Genomic DNA, 9,192 nt, shown 5'->3' on the forward strand with positions numbered 1-9,192 from the left:
GGCGGAGAAGTGACGGACACATAATTGTCGCACCGCAAAATTGTTGCAGACGCGGTCTCTGCGACAGTCGCCGTCCTCGCGCGCGTCTGCCCGAGCCTGTCGGCAGCGTGCTGAGTTCCCACCGCCGCGGCTGAAGCGCCGAGCGGGGATGCCGATGCTCTCCCCAGCGGCTTCCGCAGCAGGCTTGGCTCCCCCGGCTCCCCCGGGAACATCCCGGTGGAGACCACCCTCAGCTGAGACAGTGGGAAAGAGGGATCCGGGGCAGAGATGTCAGAAGCTGCAAGGCAAAGCCTCCATGCCGCTGGCTACAGAAGCTGCCTCCACGTACAGATAGGAGCCTCTTCTTTGGCACTGCTTGCGTGTCCATAAATCGAAGCAAACGTAACTTCCTCCTTAAAGGGCTTCGAGTTCTATGCTTGAAAAGTGAAATATTGAAAATAATCGTTAAGGATTATGAATCATAGTTCATTTTTGTTTCAGATGCGTGCTAAGAGATGGTAGCGTTTCGGGTTGTTTTCTGACATCCTGAGGCTGAGTTCAAACTGCAGTCTGTGACTGCCTGAGCTGAAAACGTGGTAGGATCCTTTGGCACAAAAACCATTCATAGCTGGAGATGATCCAATTCAGCTGCAACTGCTGTCTCTCGTCTAACGCGGGGAATTCTCTTCCGCAGCTGATATTTTGTCTTTCATTCTCTTCTGGCATCAGTGCCTTTCCCACAGATCTACTGTGTGCTGCAATAGGACGTTCGGTTGGATCGAGGCCATTACAACTGTGTAGGAAACAAACAAGAGAGTGGCCACCTTCACTGCTCTTTTCCCCAGGGATACAGGAGTTTAGGACAGGAACATTGAACCTAGTCTTATAGCAATTTCTGTAAGACCTTCTGTGCACACTCACAGATGGAAACAACCTGAGGTATCTTTAAATGGTCTTAAAAATTGCCTGAAATTGGGTTTGATGTGTGAATAGAGACTAAGACCAAAGTGATAATTTTAGAAAGCAGATGCCAGCGTTCTGCAGACTCTGAGAGGGAGATTTCTGGTAGCAGTGGGTTATTGCACCTTTTAAATCAAACTTAACTTTGTAGGGCTGCTGCATTATATTCTATGCTTCTCTTTTTAGGTAGAGACAGCTACCTGTAGGTGTTGGTTATGGCTGCAATTTATCAAGCAGTGTGTAGAAGAGCTTCCTCTCTCTCCTGCAGGTTACACTCTACCTATGTTAGAAAAATGAGGTAAGTTCTCATCTGATTCTTGTGTACAGCGAGAAGACCAGAGTTTGGCACTCATGTCCGCTACCACAAGCTGCCCTACCTAAATCTAACCCAGCGGTTAATCTTTTACCAGTTCAGCAATAATATAGTAATGCTATGTGAGCTCTGTAAATGGTAACAGTCGAAATCTCTCCGCTCCCGTCACCACTGATAAGAACGAGTTCCCTCAGGCTGAAGCTCTGTTAATGAATGCCTACGCTTGCTGTCCTAGCTAAAGATCTCTTGAAATACAAAGCAGACTTGAAGTGATGCTGCTCACCTCGTTTTAAATACTACTTCAAACAGTGTGAAAGAAGCACACCCTTTTTCCAATGACTGCTTTTCCTAACTCAGGCCCCGGCCAGCTGGGCCCTAAGACTTCAGCTTGGTCTTTACCCCTCACATCAGTGTGACAGGTAGAACGCACCCTGCAGCAATGCACGTAGCCTGATGGGAAGCATATTCAACATCTGAAGCGCTCAATAGCCTTGCCAAACGGGACTTGGAGCCATCCAGATTGGGGAGATAAAAGGGAAGATCAAGGTTTCCTGCAAACAAATGATCATGTCTATAAAGCAGACCTCTTGGATTAAGAGACTGGGTTACTGATCTTCTCAGATGTCCAAGACCTGAGGCTACTTGTGTGGTAGTAAGAATTGCAGAATTTTTTGCCACACGGCACCTTCGCTAGAGGCTACAGCTCACCAAAGGGTGAACTCAGCTGTCAAAAACTCTAGAAGCATGTGGAATACATAAAATCTGTACTGTCCGTTCAACCCCCCTGCTCTGTGCAAAATAAATGTATCCAAATAAGCGTAACACAGGTAATCTCAACATGATCTTGAATTCATCTTCCCAATTCTTTTCTCACTGCAGATACTTAAACGAGCTAAAGGAAGACGATAGCCTTTGTAGACAAGCCCAGACCTCAGGAACTTTCTACCTCTTTCACAATCTCTCCCCCTTCCTGCAGAAAGTTGGGAAGAAATATTTGGTACCACAGCTCAGTGCAGCAGGTAAGCAGGTGTCCAGAAAGAAACACCTCCTGGATCACACAGCTGAAATGATACAGAGGCATTTGCAATAACCACCCCTTCCATGGGGGTTGAAAATCTATCACGCTGTGCAGGAACATCCTGGTCTATGCAGCACGCTATTTGTTAGCGACCAAAGACTATTTAGAATGAAAACCTTGGCATGAGGACACAAGCTCGTGCTCTTCACACACATACAGTATCAACAATACCTGATCTGTTTTGGGATGCTCCGTTTTAAACGTTTGGGACCACGCCTTCTGAAGAGAAAGGCCTGGCAGGAAAACAAGCAAGATCTAACTGACAAAGATTATTTGGCATAACACAGGAAAAGTTTTCTTTGAGAGAAAGGTATTGGCTGGCGTAGGACAGAAACAGAATGGACAGCTGCTCCCCAAGCATTACACCATTTGCATCTTTAGCTTGACATGGTCAAAACTTCCAAGAGCCAGGAGGAAAGCCAGACTTTCGGTCTCCATCCAGGTGGGACCACTTGTCTGGTCCCCTCTTTCACATGAGCACCCTGCCTTGAGCCAAGATTGCGTGTGCCTTGAAAATCCAGAGACAGCATGATGGTTGGATGAATTTGCTTTCATCACAGCTTTTTCTTCCCCTTTCCCCTGTTGTTTAGAGATGAAAAGGATCCTGGAGAAATTCAAAGAGACTGAACAGCGGATAGAGAAGTCGGTGCTGATCGGCTGTTCAGACGAGCACGTACCACACTTTGCCCTGGATTTAGGTTGGGATGACTCCTCTTCCATCTGTGTCAGCATGACGTTTGATGCGCTGAGATGAAGATGCTGCCTAGGCAGCATCCCTAGTCCTTTCTGGGTGAAGATTTACTGCCAAAAAGGACTCGGTTGAGTCTCTGTAGGAGCTGTTGTGAGCATGGCGGGTCAGAGCCGCAGAACTGCACTGCCGTTCCTGTGCGCGTGTTAGTAAAGGTGCGCTGTTGGCAGGTCACTTAACAATTGGGAATATTACCGCTGATGTGATGTCACTTCCACGGGAACTTCCAGAAATTGTATACCGGAACAATGAAGGGCGTAAAGTTGGGATAATAACTGCGATTTATGAGATCAAAGATTTTTTGTTGTTGTTGTTTTTTTTAAACAGGAGCCTTGGAGAAATCAGCCATTGAGTCTGAACTCAAGGGATCGTTTACTGACTTACGAAAGGCACTCTTCGTAGTGGATGGGAAAGATTCTCCTTTGCTGGCTTCGGTATTGTACAGAATTTTTTACTATAAGAGGTTGCGATTTCTAACATCAACCCTTCTCCTTGTCTCCCATATTGTTTTATGATTTAACACGTATTGCGGAAGTACCTACCGTACACTTTCAGTGACCTAGGTACAAACACACTATAAATCACAGCAGTTTTCCCAAATTTGCGATCCCAAAAGCAAGCTGCAATGGAAAGAGAAACAGACAAGTGGCTTACAAATGACCACAGTAATGAGCCATTTAGCATCAACCTGTTGTATGTCCAGTGTGAAACATACTGATCTTATCAGTAGTCACAGCAATCCCAGTTTGTCCTCAGCTTCACAACTCTCAGGCACTAGTTTTCTGTAATCTTCTAGGCAAACTGAATCTCATGAACAAACTTACAGACCTTCTCTCAGAGCTGCTCTTTTAAAACTACTTACTTATAAGCTGTTACTGTGCAGATGCCATGTTTGGAAGTCCTAAGAAAAGACCTGTGTGTGAAAATCATCTGTCCTGACGCATAAGTAGAAATAGCTCGTGTTTCTTTTCCTGTGGTGCTTGGGCTATTTTTCAAGAAGGTATCAGGGTTGGAGACTCCTTAGAATAGTCCATTTCCCATTACTACTCCCATTATATCCCAATAAAGAACAACTCTTCCCCACCTCCTCTGAACATGCTCAAATTTGGATGCTAAAGTAAGAAACATGAAACATCGATTGCAGAATATGCCATTTTTCAAAGCAGTGCCCATACTTAATTTGCCTTTCTGAGGCTTCCAAACATAATCAGAGTTTATCGACATGACTGCATGCTGGGGAGAAAACAGCAAAGCATCATTCAGGGAGCCTGCTCTGAATCATCTCTTTGCCCCAGGTATAAATAAGATCTGTGTTTCTCTCTTGGTGTTCGCAGGCCCAGTCCCTCCTCCGGTGGCACGATTCCCACCAGTACTGTGGCAAAACTGGGCAGCCCACTCAGAAAAACGTAGCTGGCAGCAAGCGTGTCTGCCACGCCAGCGGAATAACTTACTATCCACAGGTGAGCACCTGAACAGCAAAGGTAAGCTGTCTCTGTGGCGAGAAGCCAATGCTGCTGGGTCGCAGGGAGGGGAACCTGTAAAAGGCAGCAGGAGTGCTTTGCATGTAGCTGGGTGCTTTTTCTTTATTTCATCTGGTGACCCTCAACTGGCTAGGAAAAGCAGCAATTTGCACTTACTTGTTTGGTCTGAACTTCTTGCTTTGCTTTTTGATGCATTTGCTAGATGTCTCCGGTGGTTATCACCCTGGTGTCCGACGGGAGCCGGTGCCTCCTCGCACGACAACCCTCGTTTCCCCGGGGGATGTACACCGCTCTGTCAGGCTTCTGTGACGTGGGTAAGGCGGTCTCCGGTCCAGCGCAGCGGCCTCGGACATGCAGGGAGTGGGGGCAGAATGGGGGGACATCAACCAAACGCCTGTTCGCAGAGAAGGATGGACGTATAGGTGATATCAGGGAAAAACCTATTGGATCTAAATAGATTGGTGTTCCCATTCAGACAGAATTCAAATTAGCTGTATGTATCTGAAGGGAATGGGAATTATGGGTGTGTATCAGTTGCTCTAGTCCCTGACGGTAAATACAAGTATAAGACTCCCCAAGTCAGAACCCCTGATACTTTTTTAGTCCATTTTGTGTCTAGTGCAGTCTGGCTCAGAAGAAAAACTACAGACCTCTTGTTACAGGAGGGAAAATGGCTTAAAAAGGGAAATGATGAAGAGAGGCAGCATTGTTCTGTCCACCAGCTGTATGTAGACAAACTCAAAAATGTCTCTGATGCCTCTCTTTAAGGGAGGTAAGCATTGTTGATGAATTTCATCGAGCATCCTGCTGACAAGTGTTTCCAGGTCAGCACAGCCAGAGCTCCTGCGTGAGCGGTCAGGGCTGGAACACACCTCAGAAATGAGTGTGCTAACATTTTCTTTGCCACGGTTTGCTGCCCCGAGGCCAGGCCGTCCTTACCTAACTTTGGTTGCTTCTAGGTGAAAACGTGGAGGAGGCAGTCCGGCGAGAGGTGGCAGAAGAGGTGGGCCTGGAGGTGGAGTCACTCTGGTACTCAGCTTCTCAGCACTGGCCCTTTCCCAGCAGCTGCTTAATGATAGCTTGTCACGCCTTGGTGAGAGCACAGCAGGCTGAGGTGAGCAGACTCAGGTTCCCCCCCAGGCATTTCACTGCCCGCCTTGCACAGCAAAATCTCTTTCAGTCCACAGACTTTAGCTTGGAGAGCATCAGATCCTCTCTACATGCAGTTTTCCGTCGGCTTTCTCTACAAGTGAGGAACAAATTTCAGAACAATCGTATCTTCTGTTGCAACGCGCCAGATTTTGCACAGGTCACTGTAAATATACAAGCCCAGAGCCCAACTCCCCTATATTTTTTCCTCTGAACTTTGCAGAGGAGGTACTCTCTAGTACTAGTATCATATTTGCCATAGAACATGCCATGTTAATTACTGTGCTCAGCCACTGGTACTTTGCAGGCCAGTGCCGTGATAGAATAGGGCTACCTAATTTGCGGCTTCCCTAAAGCAACCAAGGTGGGTAGTAATGTCTTTTCCTCTATCCGCATCAGCACTTAATTCAGGCATGGATAAAGCACTCTGGGCATTCTAGCATAGGATATTTGTGGGTGCAAGAAGAAGCCAGCTACCGCTGCCCACATTTAAATCTGATGTAAGGAATTGGTACTCTCTCAATTCTTTCCAGATCAGTATGAACAGCCTGGAACTAGAGGAAGCCCGTTGGTTTGGCCTGGAAGAAACCGTGGAGGGTCTCAAGAGAGAGCCCAGATCTTCAAAGCAAGACGATGGTAGTTTTTTACCCTGGTTCCCTCCCAAACATGCCATTGCTCACCAGCTGATTTTTGAGTGGGTTAAGCAGCAAACTTCCCAACCGGCGTAGGCATGACTTCATCAAGTCTGCGATCCTACCAGAACTACGAAAGCTCGATACAAAAGCTTCCAAAGTTAGTGAAGGCAAAGTCTGTGTTACAGTGAGGACAGCACCAGTCTGATGGCAGTCTTACACTCAGATACATAGACCTACAAAGCCATTTCTAAACTGATCATCCTCAGACAATTCCATGTACAATGGATCACCTTTGAGATCCCATGACTTGCAGTAAATGTACAATAAAATTCTTAGTCCCAAAGCATCAAACTTATTGCGACCAGCTGCTGCTGTTGCCCGGCAAGCAACAGAACAGTGAGCCCCTGGCACCTATGTCCCATTTTCCTCCATTATTATCCACCTTGGATGGATATCAAACGCACAATTTTTCCAGAAAAAAATAAAGGGACAGTGGCACCTTTCAGTGTTCACATTTATAAGGATCTGGAAGAACTATTGAAAAAACAGAAAAAAAGCCACTGCCTGTATGCTCTCCCCTTCTTCTGTTTTCCCTCCCATTCAATCTTCCAGTTTCATATAAAACATACTATTTTTTTTGCAAATGTTAAGTGGGCTCCTACTTCGTTGAGATATCTGAGCAACTAATAAAAGTATCTCTAGAGGCACCATTTTCCCCACCAGTAAAACAGTGTTACTTCCATCCCAAGGAAGAGAGAACAGAGCTACCTGGTGGTAGAGAGTGGAAGAGCAAAACCTACACGTAAGCATATTAGAAGAACCCAGATAATGCAAAGGTGAGAGGAAGCGCTACAAGAAAGGACTGCACTTCCGACAGAGAAAAGTCCTGAAAGGCACAATGCCTCTTACCCCGTGCCAAAACTCTGTGGCTTGCCTGGAGAGCTGATCTCGTTTTACTGATGAAATGCTATCACTTCTCTGGAGGGAGAGTGCCAAAGAGACAGTCTGGGCAAGGAAAGCTTAGTAAAAGAGACAGATGGGAGGATGTTTGATCTGCTGCTGATTCAGGCTGACGGTCCTTTCTGCCTGCTTGGTCAGCGTTCAAATGCCAAGTTTGCAAAGCCATCAGTACAGCCCTTGAAGGGGGAACAGGAATGTATTATTGACTGCCACCGTTAGGATTCATTGCAGGTGAAAGACCTTTTGAGCAATGGTACAAATCTGGAGTCATGACACCTGAGCAGCAAGTAAAAAAGGCAGCTTTCTCACACCGTTGAGACATGCTTTGTTTCCTCAGGTCAATTTTACTGTATGAGGTTGGGAGGGAATTCTTTCAGGCCGTGGTGGCATGTGCAAATTCCTTTCCCACCCTCGCTAACTCTCAGTCAATAAAACCCACGTGTCAGAGCATGTCTTCCATGTTTGTGAACTCAATCTGTCAGTCACCCTGGTAAGAATGTGCCCTGGTACAGCCACGGGCATTGCTTCCTCCCCTCCAGCCCAGCCAGCCACACCACAGGAGCCCACACACCACTGAACTGAACTGCAACACTCCTGCATCCAGTTCCCTTTGAAACTTGTCTCGCTGCCTCTCTTCATAGTAGTTCCTCCTGCTTTCTCTCCCGTCGCACCATTTTAATTCCCCAGCATTTCTCTCTTCCTCTCTCACCTCTGGAGTCTGCCATTTTAATTTTCAGCCTCAGTCCTTTCTTCCCCTTCTCTGCAGTAGAAGATACTGAAAAGTTAGATACCCGCCAGCAAGATATTCCTGCTTCTCATCCTCCTTCCTACTTCTCCTTAATGCCGACTCACCCTTATGTAGTTTATTAATGTGCCCTGAGCTTGCTTCCAGTGTACAACATCCAGCTCGATGTACTTAGTACTTTTTATTATCCACATGTGATCCGTTCTCCCAGTGGCAGAAAAAAGGACTAAGAAGTAAAAGCAGCAAAAAGTAGTACATATGAGTGAAAGGAGGAACGGCTGTGCGACTTCTGCAATAATCTGAGCTTTGCGTGGTTTGTTTTTGTACTTTTACAGTACATATTTGCAGTTATGTCTTTGTCAAACTAGGTACAGTGTGATCAGATTCAACATCAGAGAAAATGCACAGCTACAGCGTGATCAGATTCAACATCAGAGAAAATGCACCTGTGTTTGGGAAACACTGGGTTACTCTGCTTATTAAATGATGGTTTTTAACATCAACACGCAGGCTATCAGTGAGCTCTAACTGAAAGAGAGCAAGTATTGACTGACACCAGCTCCTTCAGAACCATCCCCTTCTACATTGCTGATACAGACCCGTCTTGGTAGGGTGTCCCTTTGGGGTGACGTGGGCACCACCAAGGTTTTGAGACACAGCATAAAGCAGGCTGGTCGCAGGCGATGTGATCATTATTGCTCGATGCCCGTGGGCCAGACACTGCCCAGGCTGAGGCTGATAGATATCCACAGATTTCAGGACAACCCTAAGAGTTACAGTCCATCTCATGCTCTAACTATACCAGGCTTTTTCAGATTTCATCAGTTACCGCCTGTTTTCTACAAGAAGAAATTTAAGAGGAAAAGCAAAGCTATTTTCTCATTTGTTTGCGTCTGTGACTCACCTTTTAAAACACAGTTTTAAATGTCTGCGTGTTCCTTTTAATTATCAATTAGGAAAAAAGTCTTTTCAATCTACTTAAATACTTGTTTTTTGTAGAGCAAGAACAACTGCAAAGCAGTTTTCCCACCACTTCTTTTAAAGGTCCTCAAATTTTAAACTGTTTTAAAAAAATCCTTAATCCATACCTTTTGACTTAGGTATGAAGCCATAATGGTGGCCTCTATTCCTGATGTTAAAAAAG

The 9,192-nt window shown here is 45.9% G+C and overlaps 1 protein-coding gene across 1 annotated transcript; it reads left to right on the forward strand.

Moving 5' to 3' along the window:
* The first annotated feature begins 1,154 nt into the window (after positions 1-1,154).
* On the forward strand, positions 1,155-6,436 carry NUDT13 (nudix (nucleoside diphosphate linked moiety X)-type motif 13). The gene is made up of 8 exons (XM_009577883.1): positions 1,155-1,237; positions 2,132-2,271; positions 2,921-3,028; positions 3,406-3,512; positions 4,413-4,538; positions 4,762-4,873; positions 5,519-5,673; positions 6,242-6,436. Exons 1-8 carry the CDS (start codon positions 1,155-1,157, stop codon positions 6,434-6,436), a joined length of 1,026 nt encoding a protein of 341 aa, XP_009576178.1.
* Positions 6,437-9,192: the final 2,756 nt, after the last annotated feature.

The sequence above is a fragment of the Fulmarus glacialis genome, unplaced genomic scaffold (genome assembly GCF_000690835.1).
Source record: "Fulmarus glacialis isolate BGI_N327 unplaced genomic scaffold, ASM69083v1 scaffold14675, whole genome shotgun sequence".
Taxonomy (NCBI): domain Eukaryota; kingdom Metazoa; phylum Chordata; class Aves; order Procellariiformes; family Procellariidae; genus Fulmarus; species Fulmarus glacialis.

Bases quoted from the DNA above. Each gene is read 5' to 3' on its own strand.
- NUDT13 (XM_009577883.1), top strand. From the start codon at position 1,155: ATGGCTGCAATTTATCAAGCAGTGTGTAGAAGAGCTTCCTCTCTCTCC. The intron at 2,272-2,920 runs GTAAGCAGGTGT...CCTGTTGTTTAG, and splicing joins ACCACAGCTCAGTGCAGCAG to AGATGAAAAGGATCCTGGAG. The intron at 4,874-5,518 runs GTAAGGCGGTCT...GGTTGCTTCTAG, and splicing joins GTCAGGCTTCTGTGACGTGG to GTGAAAACGTGGAGGAGGCA.